This window comes from Erythrolamprus reginae, chromosome 7 (assembly GCF_031021105.1).
Source record: "Erythrolamprus reginae isolate rEryReg1 chromosome 7, rEryReg1.hap1, whole genome shotgun sequence".
NCBI classification, from domain to species: domain Eukaryota; kingdom Metazoa; phylum Chordata; class Lepidosauria; order Squamata; family Dipsadidae; genus Erythrolamprus; species Erythrolamprus reginae.
In genome coordinates, this window is record NC_091956.1 from 12,674,574 (window position 1) to 12,688,712 (window position 14,139).

The 14,139-nt window shown below is 42.8% G+C and overlaps 1 protein-coding gene across 2 annotated transcripts in view; it reads right to left on the reverse strand.

Moving 5' to 3' along the window:
- Positions 1-14,139, reverse strand: part of SEL1L3 (SEL1L family member 3) — a 50,056-nt gene that overhangs the window by 21,863 nt on the left and 14,054 nt on the right. For both annotated transcript variants that reach the window (XM_070756987.1, XM_070756988.1), the window contains 6 exons: positions 12,533-12,662; positions 8,843-8,989; positions 5,892-6,103; positions 4,168-4,347; positions 2,850-2,969; positions 852-992 (listed from right to left, as the gene is read on the reverse strand). In XM_070756987.1, coding sequence (XP_070613088.1) covers positions 852-992; positions 2,850-2,969; positions 4,168-4,347; positions 5,892-6,103; positions 8,843-8,989; positions 12,533-12,662 — 930 coding nt within the window. The remainder of the gene's footprint in view (positions 1-851; positions 993-2,849; positions 2,970-4,167; positions 4,348-5,891; positions 6,104-8,842; positions 8,990-12,532; positions 12,663-14,139) is intronic.

A 14,139-nucleotide genomic window follows, 5' to 3' on the forward strand; every position in this document is an offset into this window, starting at 1 on the left:
GCTGCAGTATCAATTTTATAATTTTATAATGATCCAAGTCCTCTTTATCTAAGTTTAAAAATAAGACTATTCATTTCAGAACATGCCATAGTCTTATTCAATATTTTTCTGTCATTTGGTACTTATTTAATTTCCAGTTTTGTGCATGTACAATTCTAGCTGCAGTTACTATATGAATAATTAAATATATTTCTGCTTCATTAAAATTCTCAGGTAAAATACCCAATAGAAATATCTCAGGTTTAAATTCAATAGTCAATTTCAATATCTTCTGTATCTTCTTTCTTTCCTTCCTTCCTTCCATGTTTCCTTCCTTTCTCTTTCCCTTTTCCTTTCTTCCATCTTTTCTTCCTTCCTCTCTTCCTCCCTTTCTTTTTTCTTCCTTCCTTCCTTTTTTCTTTCCTTCCTTCCTTCCTCCCTCCCTCCCTCTCTTCCTTCCACTTATTTACCATTTCTCCTTCTTTGCTTCCTTCCTTTCTAACTTTCTTCCTCCCTCCCTCCCTCCCTTCATCTTATTTACCTTCCTTACTTTCTTTCTCTTAGTTACCCTTCCTTCCTTCCTTCCTTTCTAACTAACTTCCTCCCTCCCTCCCTCCCTCTCTTTCTTCCTTCCTCTTATTTACCCTTCCTCCTTCCTTCATTTCTACCTTCCTTCCTTCTTTCCCTCCTTCCTTCATTCATTCCTCTTATTTACCCTTCTTTCTTTCTTTCTTTCTTTCTTTCATTCCTTCCTTCCTTTCTCACATCTTCCCACCTTCCTCATAATAGCATTACACCATTTCAAAAGAATAAGAAAACATCCCCTGAAATATTCATAATTTTTTTTTAAAAAAAATTAAATTTTAAATTACTTTGAATAACACGATGGAATAGTCGAATAAAGAGACCGGGTCTTCATTTTCTAAGGCGCCCTTTGCATACCATTCCACAGCTTTCCTTAGATTTCTTTCTACTCCTTCTTGGCCCCAGAAAAGCATCTGTCCCAGACGTTGCTGAAGCAAGATAAAACGTTGCAACAGAAAGTTGTTAGCCTTGCAAAGGTAGTCCAGAAGAAAAGCAGTAACAACAGCATCTTAGCTCTTATCTTTATTATAAGGTTATATACACAGATTCAGTGATGGGGTCCTAAAGGTATGGTTAGGTACACAGAACTGGTAGAAAAATTTTGCATTTTTTTCTTTTTTTTTCCCTTCTGGGCTCTGGGTATGTTTTTCCTATCACAGTAAATGGGGTTGAATGTGTATAATTTTAGAAGAACTGTGTGTGCGTGTGTGTATTACATATACCTGTACTTTATTGTTCTGTCGAGCTCTCTGCACAGAGACAATTTCAGACACACACACGTTTGAAAATTCAAAGCAATGTTCTTTATAATGAAAATTCACTTAAACCAAGCCTTCTTTTGGTATAGCAAAGTGCACTGGTCTCCAAACAAACTGGTAATTTGTACAAGTCCCTTATCAGTTCTGTGATACTTAGCTTGCAGCTGTGAGGCAATTCACAGTCCTTCTTCTTTCACAAAGTGAAACACACTTTGCTCTGGTTTAGTTTCACAACGGGGAAAAATCAGCACACAAAAAGTCAGTAAAGCAGTCACGAAACACGATCAGATAATCCTCCACAATGGCCAAACCCACAGGCTGCTCTTTATAGCAGCCTCACTAATGACCACAGCCCCACCCAACCACAGGTGGCCTCATTTTCTTTGATAATAATCTCTCAGTTGTTGTTGCCTATGCATCGCTCTCCGCATGCGTGGCTGTATCATTAACTGTTGTTCTGCATCCAGGGAGGAACTAGATAATCGATCTCCTTCTGAGCTGTCTGCCACACTCTCCTCCTCCCTGTCACTCATGACTTCTTGGTCAGAGGAGCCTTCATCATCAGATTCCACCGGGGGCAAAACAGGCCTGCAGCATGTGGATGTCTCCCCCACATCCACAGTCCTTGGGGCAGGAGCTGGGCCACAGCTAACCACAACACTTTATATAATACATAATGTATATTTTTCTGTGCCTGTGTGTAATATGTATGTACACATATGGCATATGTACATAGAATTAAAGAGTACATTTTAGATGTTCAGTAATAGTAAATAGAGAGGGAAATTGTATCTCTTTGAAGCAAGGAGAGGCCAGGCACCCTAACCCAAACTCTTGACGTGAGTGACGTCAAGTTGGCCACTTTTAAGCCAGTCACATGACCTTTAATCCACCCTGGTCACATGATCATCAAGCCACTCCCACCTGGACACATGGCCAGCAAGCCACACCCACAAAATAAGCCACGGCCATGGTGTGGTAGTAAAAAAATTTGGCCCATTTTTCACCTGGTTTTTGCAAAAATAGGAAGCTTGCGCGATGCTTCGGGAGGTCAAAAATGGCTGTATTCAGTGTATAAGACACACCGACATTTCCACCCTCTTTTGGGGAGGGGGAAAGGTGCATCTTATACTCCAAAAAATACAGTAAGTACCATTTAATTAAAGCTCAATACAGTAGTACCTCTAGATACGAGCTGTTCCACATGCGAGTATTCCAAGTTACGAGCCATGAGGGGAGAGAAATTTCTGTTCCAGACCCGAGCTCAAATTCGGGATATGAGCCGAGCGTCCATTAGGTGGCGCAAGAATCCTTGCTTCTGGTTATCTCGGAGGGGAAAAACAAAGTCTAAAGCCATTTGTTCCAGATACGAGTTGTTCGACATACAAGCTCCCTTCTGGAACGAATTAAACTCGTATCTAGAGGTACTACTGTATAGAAAAAAAACCATATCCTTCGGAGAAGGGCAGCATACAAATCTAATAAATTATTAATTGTTATTATTTTAAGGTACAGACTCCATTTTACCTGTGCGGCGGAATCTCCTCTTACTGCTTCATGTTTCAACCACATGAAAATGTCCCCATTTTCTTTGGCCAAGGCTTTTAGTAACTCGTCATCCTGAAGCCTGATTGCTTCAACCAAGGCCTGAAAAACAATTTTTCATTTTATTTGTTTGTATTATTTGGCAAACATGTACAAGATAGTAGGTATAGGTATAAACAGAAACATAAGTAAGGAAAGAACAGATAAATTAAGTACAGACAAAAAGAGGAAGAGAGAAAAAACACCGTCAAATCGCCCCGGCAAAATATGCTTCTTTCTTTGGGAATGGAAACTACTTGTTTTGCAAGCTCTGGAGGACATGAAACAGGCCCTACTCAAGAAGAAGGGTTTTCAAGGGACTTTCGGGGTCCTCGCTTGTGATCTCCAGCAGGTGGCTTCCCATATGTAGATTTGGTTAGTGTTTGGATGGGAGGCTGTTTGGGAATTCCGGGGCTTTAGGAGAGAGGGAGAAGGTGGGAGGGAGAGAGAAAGAGAGAGGGAGGGAGGGAGATAAGGAAAGAGAGAGAAAAAGAGTGTGGGAGGGAGGCAGAGAAAAAGAGGGGGGAGGGAGAGAAGGAGAAAGAAAAAAGAGAGAGGGAGGGAGAGAAGGAGAGAAAGAGAGAAGGAGGGAGGGAGAAAGAAAGAGGGAGGGAGAAAGAGAAGGAGGGAGAGAGAAAAAGAGAGAAGGAGGAAGGGAGATAGAAAGACAGACAAATGAGATACACAGGTAGACAGGTAGACAGGTAGGCAGATAGACAGATAGGCAGATAGACAGACAGATAGATGGGGATAGATAGGTAGATAGAGAGAGAGATGATAGATAGATAGATAGATAGATGATGATAGATAGATAGATAGATAGATAGATAGATAGATAGATAGATAGATAGGGATAGATAGATCGATAGAGAGATGATAGGTAGACAAGACAGACAGACATATGATAGATGATAGATAGATAGACAGACAGACAGACAGACAAGACAGACAGACGGACGGACGGACGGACGGACATAGATGATAGATGATAGATAGGTAGGTAGGTAAGGTGGGGGAGAGAGAGAGAAGACAAACAGAAGACAGACAGGAATAAAATGTCACTCTGACAAGCGCTCTCACCTGCCGGTCACCCGAAGCTGTGCGGGCAGCTCCATTTCCCCTACCAGAATGCCGTCGCCCCCCACCCCATCCTGGTAGGAATCCAATACTGGTGGTAAGTCTAGAATTACTTGATTACCTTTTAACAGTGTCTTGAAACAATCATCCGGGAGTAAATATCTACCAGGGACAATTGCTTTACCTGATCTCCTCCTCTGGATTGTTGATCCCGGGGTGTCTTTAGAGCCACGTCACTATAGTAAGCATATGAGACTTCCAGGTCCTGGGGATAATTATTAATCCCTCGGTAGTGCTTATAGCCAAGATTCATCAGAGCCAAACGATCCCCTTCCTGAGCTGCAACCAAGCTGTAGAGCAATCCCTGCAATGGGTAAGTCAGTTGGCAATCGTATTAGCACTGGGGAAGCCTTTGGTCAAACCCAGAAAAGAATTATATCGTTGTATTATATTGCCAATCGCAAATAGGCAAAAGCAAATTCAGAAACATGGAAGGAGGAGCTCAGTCGATTGATCTGTCAGTCATAATGGAGCTGGAAGGCACCCTAGAGGTCTTCTAGTCCAGTCCCTTACTCAAGCGTTTCTCAAATACTTGATTGAGTTTTTCCATCCTTACGAGGGTCGGTAAAACAAGGTCCCATTAGAGGGGGCTGTAAAGCCTTGTGGAGTGGGATATAAATCTAAAAGTGATTGTTAGTCCGCACTTCCTTCCTTCCTTTTCATTTTCCTTCCTTCTTTCCTTCCTTCCTTCCTTTTCCTTTTCATTTCTTTTATCCCTAATTCTTCTGGGAATCTTTCTCAGCATAATTATTTCTTTCTCTTTGAAGGTGAGAGTATTCTCTCTTGCGGTGTTGTATATTTCATCTCTAATATTTTTTTTAAATACATTTTCTATGGATCTTTCTTGGTATTGCTGGTTAAAAGAAAATAAATTTTTGAAAAATTGGTTATAAAACACGAAATTCCCAAGGTGAATCTGTTAATGTCTGTACTCTCGCTCCCTACGAACAACAAAAGAATGATATATATATACAGTGATACCTTGTCTTACAAACTTAATTGGTTCTGGGATGAGGTTCTTAAGGTGAAAAGTTTGTAAGACAAAACAATGTTTCCCATAGGAATCAATGGAAAAGCAATTAATGCGTGCAAGCCCAAAATTCACCCCTTTTGCCAGCTGAAGCGCCCGTTTTTGCGCTGCTGGGATTCCCCTGAGGTTCCCCTCCATGGGAAATCCCACCTCCAGACTTCTGTGTTTTTGCGATGCTGCAGGGGAATCCCAGCAGGGGAATCCCAGCATTGCAAAAACAAGCACTTCGCTGACAATGGAAGTCCGAAGGTTGGGTTTCCCATGGAGGGGAGCCTCAGGGGAATCCCAGCAGCACAAAAACGGGCACTTCGCTGGCAACGGAAGTCCGGAGACGGGGCATCCCAGTGGTGGCTGTGGGTTTGTAAGGTGAAAATAGTTTGTAAGAAGAGGCAAAAAAATCTTAAACCCCGGGTTTGTATCTCGAAAAGTTTGTATGACGAGGCGTTTGTAAGATGAGGTATCACTGTATATGTATAATAAATGATATGGACATGGAAAATACAATATGAGATTGAACAACTATATAGATATATTTAGATAAATGTTAATGAAGGTTAAAAGAAACCAGGTAGTATTGTAACATGAAATTACATATAGAAACATTCTAAAAAAGCTGTAAAAGTGAGTAATCGTTCTTTGTATTTGTTTTGATGTATGTATTTTTTGCTGTATTTTATGTGGCTTTTTTTGTCTGTCATGTATGTCCCTTTTTAATGGAAAAACTTAATAAAGACTTCTTTTTTTTAAAAAAAGAAGGCAATGGAGCCCCTCAGATGCCTCCAAATCCTGGAGAAGAAGGAGAATAGCCAACATCTTACCTGAAGTGGATCCGGAGATACACCTAGTCCAATTTCGAAGATGACACCAAGAACATAAGACGCTCTAGAATATCCACAATGGCTGGAATCCCTCAGGGCCAAGATGGAGGAATTGATATGGAGTAAACCATCTGTTTGTGATAGGTTTTGAGCAGCTACGTTGAACAATCTGCGTCCAATTTTGAATGCTAGCTCCTTCTTGGGTTGGGATACTAAGATAGAAAGACACAACATGTTATCAAGGCAGTGAGCTGCTTCATGCTTCTTCCACAAGTAGATGTGAATTGGTTGCAAGAGTGACCATGATGCTGGCTACTGTTGTGGCCTGTCCACCTCCCACTCAGCTGATCATAGACAGGGCCACCATCAGGAATTTTGGGGCCCCATACAGCCTAAGTGTCTGCCCCCCCCTGCCATTTTAAAACTACTGCCCCCAAATCCCATGCCATGCCCACCATGGCCACACCCCCTGGGCAAGCCCTCCCCCCGGCCCTCTGAGGTCAAACACAGCCCTCTCTCACTCTCTTCCTTCCTCTCTCATCTCTTTCTTTCTTTCTTTCTTTCTTTCTCTCTTTCTCTTTCTCTATCTAGCTTTCTTCCTCTCTCTCTCTTCCTTCCTCTTTCTCTATCTTGCTTTCTTCCTCTCTCTCACTCTCTTCCTTCCCCTCTCATCTCTTTCTTTCTCTCTTTCTCTATCTTGCTTTCTTCCTCTCTCTCACTCTCTTCCTTTCTCTCTCATCTCTCTCTCTCTCTTTCTTTCTTTCTTTCTCTTTCTCTCTCTTCCCCCTCTTTCTCTATCTCTCCCCCTCTTGCTCACTCTCTCTTTTTCTCACTTTCTCTCTCTTGTTTTCTTTCTCTCACTCTTTCTCTCTCTCGTTCTCTGTCTCTTGCTATCTCTTTCTCTCCCCCCCTCTTTCCCCCTCTCTCTATTTCTCACTTTCTCTCTATCTTGCTCTGTTGCTCTCACTCTCTCGTTCTCCGGATGCTGGCGAAAGTGATTTCAATGTCCCTGCCAGCCCGCCCAGAACATTCAAATTAAGAAAAAAAAAAAGCCGGCAAAGGTTTTCTTTCTTTTTTTTTCGGCAAGAAAAACCTTGGCCGGCAGAGGAGAAAGAGAGGTGGATTGGGTGGGTGGGCGGGCATGCGAGGGGCAGCGGCGAGTAGCCAGGGGCGCGAGGGGGCTAGAGGAGCGGGGGGCTGGGGGCGGCCGCGGCGTGCGCGCCCTTGGAAAAGGGTGTGCGGGGCCGGGGGGGCATTTTGGGGTGCGCTGGCTAGGGCGTGCGCAGCCTACAGCTACAGGGAACGCCCCAACCGCCCAAGCCTCGTTCCCCAACGCCGCCACCCTGAAGGGGCTCCTACCTTCGCCGCACGCTCCAAGAGAGGGACGGTACTGCGAGGAGCTGAAGCTCGGCGTCGGCGCTGCTCACTGGGCACAAATTACTGCGGGCGCCAGGGGGCCGGCAAAACCATCCGGGCCCCCCTATTTGTCAATTTGGCCGGGCCCCTGATGCCACTACCAGTAGTACCGCCCTATCGGCGGCCCTGATCATAGATTCTGAGGATCGAGAGATGGGTGTGGGTTGGTACCCTAGTCCAGTGTACTTGGCACCTGAATCTGATAGCGAGGAGATTGTAGCGGATGTAGGGTCAGAGGCTGAAAGTCAACCAGGGCCTCTTGCACTTCCAGAGGTGCCCAACAATGACTCAGGAGAAGAGGAAGAGCCTCTTCTCGATGCAAGAGTGCGCAGAAGTATCAGCAGACAGGAACAGCTGAACAGGAAGAGGTCTATGCATGAATAGCTCCCTAGAACAATTAACCACGCCTTCTGGTTATACAATGGTACTTCTACCTAAGAACGTCTCTACTTATGAACTTTTCTAGATAAGAACCGGGTGTTCAAGGGTTTTTTTGCCTCTTCTCAGGAACCACTTTCCACTTACAAACCCGAGCCTCCAAAACTGTAACCGGAAAAGGCAGGGAGAATCCTCCGTGGGACCTCTCTGGGAATCTTCTGGGAGGAAACTAGGTCCAGAAAAGGCAGGGCGAAGCCTTTGTGGGGCCTCTCTAGGAATCTCCTGGGAGGAAACAGGGCTGGAAAAGGTGGGGAGAAGCCTCCATGGGTCCTCTCTAGGAATCTCCTAGGAAACAGGGCCTCCACCCTCCTTGTGGTTTCCCCAATCGCACACATTATTTGCTTTTACATTGATTCCTATGGGAAAAATTGCTTCTTCTTACAAACTTTTCTACTTAAGAATCTGGTCACGGAACGAATTAAGTTCATAAGTAGAGGTACCATTGTATAAGCAGAGATGGGCTAGGCCCTGGAACGTTGGGAATGAAATGGAGCATGTAGTCTAGCCCTATTACCTCTGGACATGTACAACTGGCATGATTCCGGTAAAAATTACTGGGTTTTTTTGCTTCCGCATATGCGGAAGTCGGCAATTTTTGCCCAAATCTCACTGCCGGAAGGACGTCTGCATGAGATTTCGGCTGCTACACATGCGCAGCAGCCGTATCTCGCTGCAGTGCTTCGAGCAGCATATGGGGCCAGCAGGAACAGTGGCCTGCTGGAGCTCCAGCTGCATGGCCTGCCCTCTGCTCTCCCATGCCACAGACATCTCTCAGCGCATGCAGCAATGGCGCCCCGAGTGAGTTGTGGCCTTTGGGAGCAGCACTGTGCTCCCAAAGGTCTTGACTTGCTCAGGGCACCATCGCTGCGCTGAGAGATGCCTGGAGTGTAGGAGAGCACAGAACAGGCCATACAGCCGGAGCTCGGGGCCGCCCAGACTGCTCCCCAGTAGAAGGTAAGAAGAGCGGCCCTTCACTGCTATTAACTATTAGAAATTATACGTTTATATTTTGTTAAAGACATGTGTTTGGACCTATTTCTTGGGGGCTCTTCGCTTAGTCAGAATAGCTACCTGCCGTTTCAAAGAAGGACATTTACCTTCTGGAAAAGATGGAGTTGTGTCCTTCCTATCTTCAACCATGCTGCAATCTTCTCCTTTTAGTCCTCTCTCCCACTCCAAAGCAATACACTTCGGAGGGCTTCTGTATTTGTTGCTCAGCTCCAAGTAATAGTTGTCGAGAAAGCCTGAGTAAAATCGTCATTATACAAAGACGACGAAAATAATAATAATAATAATAATAATAATAATAATAATAATAATAATAATAATAATAATAATAATATCTGGCAACGACTCTGGCATAAGCCTGTGAAAGTGGTCCCAGTGGTACTTGGCACGCTGGGCGCAGTACCAAAGGATCTCAGCGGACATTTGAAAACCATCGGAATTGACAAAATCTCCATCTGTCAATTGCAATAGGACGCTTTACTGGGATCGGCAAACATAATTCGCCGCTACATCACGCAGTCCCAGGTGCTTGGGAAGCGCCTGAGTGGTGATGAAATACGAAATCCAGCATAGTGATCTCGTTTGCTGTGTTGTACTGACATAATAATAATAATAATAATAATAATAATAATAATAATAATAATAATAATAATAGTAATAATAATAATAATAATAATAATAATAATAATAATTATTATTATTATTATTATTAATTAGATTTATATGCCGCCCCTCTCCGAAGACATTACACAATGTAGAAATCTAATGTCAAAAGAACAATTTAAAACCCTTATTATAAAAACAATCACACAACCTAACATGTGGTTTTCTTAGCAGAATAACAGAGTTGGGAGGGACTTTGGGGGTCTTCTAAGCCAAACCCCTGCACAAGCAGGAGACCCTACATCAGTGATGGCAAACCTTTTGTGGTTCCCATGCCAAAAGGGGATGTGTGCATGTGTTAGCATGTGTGCACCAGTAAAGGGTTGCAGGCCGGACAGGCCGGTACGCCATCCCAGTAGGGAAAATCATGATGCGCATACAGCTGCGTGTCCCGATGTGTGCACATGCATCCCCGCATGAGATTCAGCTTTGCGTATTTGCCGCAAGTGAAATCTCATGCGAGGATGGTCTTCCATGTGAGATTTTGCCATTTGGGGGCAACATTTTTGCTTTTATGCATGCATGGAAACAAAGAGATCGCCAAAAATCAGCGAAACCTCACATGCACCAAATCTCGCACCAAAGCATGCATGTGCCGGGAGCACACCAGTAGCACCAAAGATGAGGAACCCCTACCTGGTACGCACTTGCCCAAACTCATTCCCTCCCGAAACCCCAGAGTGCGAAAACTAGCACAACGGGCAAACCGGAAGTCCATTTTTCCAAATTTCCGATTTGTTTTTCACATTCTGGGGCTTCAGGAAGCTTCATGTCCAGAATGCAAAAAATAGCAGAACAGGGAAACCAGAAGTCCATTTTTCCAAACTTCCAATTTGCCCGTTGGGTGGGTTTTTGCACTCTTGGGCTTCAGGAAGCTTTGCCTCCAGGGTGTGAAAAATAGTACAACAGGCAAACCAGAAGTCTATTTTTCTGAACTTCCATTTTGCCTGTTGGGCAGTTTTTTGGACTCTTGGGCTTCAGGAAGCTTTGCCTCCAGGGTGTAAAAAATAGCACAACAGGGAAACCGGAAGTCTGTTTTTCTAAATTTCCAATTTGCCCATAGTTGTGGTTAGCTCTGGCCCAGCTCCTGCCCCAAGGACTGTGGATGTGGGGGAGACATCCACATGCTGCAGGCCTGTTTTGCCCACGGTGGAATCTGCTGATGAAGGCTCCTCTGACCAAGAAGACAGGAGTGACAGGGAGGAGGAGAGTGTGGCAGACAGCTCAGAAGGAGATCAATTATCTAGCTCCTCCTTGGATTCAGAACAAGAGTTAATGATACAGCCACGCATGCTGAGAGCGATGCATAGGCAACAACAACTGAGAGATTATTATCAAAGAAAATGAGGCCACCTGTGGTTGGGTGGGGCTGTGGTAATTAGTTAGGCTGCTATAAAGAGCAGCCTGTGGGTTTGGCTATTGTGGAGGATTATCTGATCGTGGTGTTTCGTGACTGCTTTACTGACTTTGACTTTTTGTGTGCTGATTTTTCCCCGCTTTGAAACTAAACCAGAGCAAAGTGTGTTTCACTTTGTGAAAGAAGAAGGACTGTGAATTGCCTCACAGCTGCAAGCTAAGTATCAAAGAACTGATAAGGGACTTGTACAAATTACCAGTTTGTTTGGAGACCAGTGCTCTTTGCTATACAAAAAGAGGGCTTAGTTTATGTGAATTTTCATTATAAAGAACATTGTTTTGAATTTTCAAACGTGTGTGTGTCTGAAATTTGTACCTGTGAATTTTTGGGAGGAGTCTACCAGAGAAGCCGACAGAACACCCATTGGGCGGTTTTTGCACTCTGGGGCTTCCAGGAAGCTTTCCTGAAGCCTCCGGAGGGCGAAAAGGCCTTCCCCAAGGCTGAAAAACAGCTGGCTATCCTACGCATGCACACTGGAGCTGACATAGGGCAACACCTCGCGTGCCATCCGATATGGCTCTACATGCCACAGGTTCACCATCACAACCATATATATTTCAGATAGGTGGCTGTCCAATCTCTTCTTAATAACCTCCGATAATGGAGCACCCACAATAGAATAACAAAAGAAGAAGAGAGTACCATAGTTGGAAGGGACCTTGGAGGTCTTCTAGTCCAACTCCCCACCCCCATCCCCCATTGTTATGAGTGCAGGAGACCCTGTAACATTTCAGAGAAAAGGTTGTCCTATTTATTTATTTATTTATTTATTTATTTATTCATTCATTCATTCATTCATTCATTTATTTATTTATGTATTTATTTATGTATTTATTTATTTATTTATTTATTTTGTCTCCAATGCACAATGAGGGTTTTAGTGGGTATATATCAATATACACATAGTAAAATACATGATGAAGGTGATAGAGGAGATACTCATAGTAAAATATATCTAAGAAATAATAGAAAAGAAGATATAGTAATAGAACATATCAATGAAAGAAGAGAAGAAGGGATATAGGAATAGAGGAAAGGTATAGGAGATATAGGAGAGCAATAGGACAGGGGACGGAAGGCACTCTAGTGCACTTGTACTCGCCCCTTACTGACTTCTTAGGAATCTGGATAGGTCAACCGTAGATAATCTAAGGGTAAAGTGTTGGGGGTTTGGGGATGACACTATGGAGTCCGATAATGAGTTCCACGCTTTGACAACTCGGTTACTGAAGTCATATTTTTTACAGTCAAGTTTGGAGCGGTTAATATTAAGTTTAAATCTGTTGTGTGCTCTTGTGTTGTTGTGGTTGAAGCTGAAGTAGTCGCCGACAGGCAGGACGTTGCAGCATATGATCTTGTGGGCAATACTTAGATCTTGTTTAAGGCGTCTTAGTTCTAAACTTTCGAGGCCCAGGATTGAAAGTCTAGTCTCGTAGGGTATTCTGTTTCGAGTGGAGGAGTGAAGGGCTCTTCTGGTGAAGTATATTTGGACATTTTCAAGGGTGGTTAATGTCTGAGATGCGATATGGGTTCCAAACAGATGAGCTGTATTCGAGGATGGGTCTGGCAAAAGTTTTGTAAGCTCTGGTAAGTAGTGTGAGATTGCCAGAGCAGAAGCTACGTAGGATTAGATTTACAACTCTTGAAGCCTCAAGTTAACCCGAATAAGTGTGTGATAAAATCAATTGTGATTACTTACACTGTTGATTTTCTTCGAAATATTCCAGTGAGAATCCATGATTAGCTACTCTGCTCTGGATGTTAGCACGTTTCCGATAGTACATCTCAATTCTCTCTAAAATGCCTCTGTTGGAGAATGGATGAGAAAACTGGAACGGGAAAAAATAGCCTATTTAGTTCATGGGGTTAGCAGTTTTTTAAAAAAATGTAATTGTATACAGTATCCGGGGAATACTGGCATTAATGGTTCTGAACAACTAGATACATGCCCCAATGCCATCCCTCTGCTAAACAACTAATTCTCACAATACTGTCAGATTATTTAGTCAGGTTGTATTACTATTCTTCTTCTTCATATTTATTTATCAATTAATTTATGATATATAATACAAAAATATAAAAGAGAATGGCAGGAAAATAGGGGAGGGAAAAGGGAAAGGAAAAGTGAAGGGCAAAGAGAAAGGAAGGAAACTTAAGAAAGAGGAAGAGAAGAAAATGAGTAAGAAAGAGAAAGACAAAGGAAGGAAGGGTGAAGAGAAAGAAAGAAAGAAAAGAAGGAAGGAAAGAAAGAAAGAAACTTAAGAGAGTGAAAGAGAGGAAGATGAGAATGAAAGAGAGAGAAAGAAAAAGGGAGGGAGGGAAGGAGGAAGGAAGGAAAGAAAGAAAGAAACAAGAAAGAGGAAGAAAAGAAAATGAGAAAGAAAGAGAAAGAAAATGGAAGGAAGGAGGGAAGGAAGGAAGAAAGGAAGAAAGACGAGAAAGAGGAAAGAAAGAAAGAAAGAAACTTCTCACTCCCTTTGGTGTGGTAAAATAAGATAATAGCATCAAACCTCACCTTTTTTACTTTTACTCAATATTACAGTCTATAACAACAAGCCTTTTCATTGGTAAACCCAAAATCAAAGTTTCACACTCCCCCCAAGCATAAAGTCCAGAAGTGGTTTCCAAGTAGAAACAAGAATAATTGTGGATCAATTTAGTCACTTTAACTCCATCAACTTTTGCAGCCATTCGTCCATTGTAGGAATTTAAGTATATTTTCATTTTTGCACATAAAGTAATCTTGTGCCATCAACATATTATAAAACATCAGTTACAAATCCACCCTCCCTTTTTTCCATTAAACCCAGAAGAAAAGTTCCTAGTTTTATTTTTATATTCACTTTGAGAACCTTCTGACCACTGATGATTTCATCTAGTTAAGGCTAATGAAAGGTCTGAAAAAAAAGAAGCGAGCTCAGAAAGCACCGAGGACCCACAATCCTCCCCTTTCCTCCTCTTCCTTTATGAAAATCCCACCTCCTTCTAGCACTGATGATGTTACCTAGTTGGGTTATGAAATGTCTGCAAGAAAACAAGCTCAGAGAGCTCATTTCAACACTGAGCTACAAATATTCTCCTTGATTAGAACCTTCTGCATTCAGATGTGAATATTTCTCTGCAAAAAACCATAACGTCCACCAAATTATCAGAATCTGCAACTATAAACAATGCTTGTCAAGCCGAGGATCCTCGTTTCAACACTGAGCTACAAATATTATCTTTTATTAGAACCTTCTGCATTCAGATGTGAATATTTCTCTGCGAAGAAACCATAAACCATAACATCCAACAAATTATCAGCAG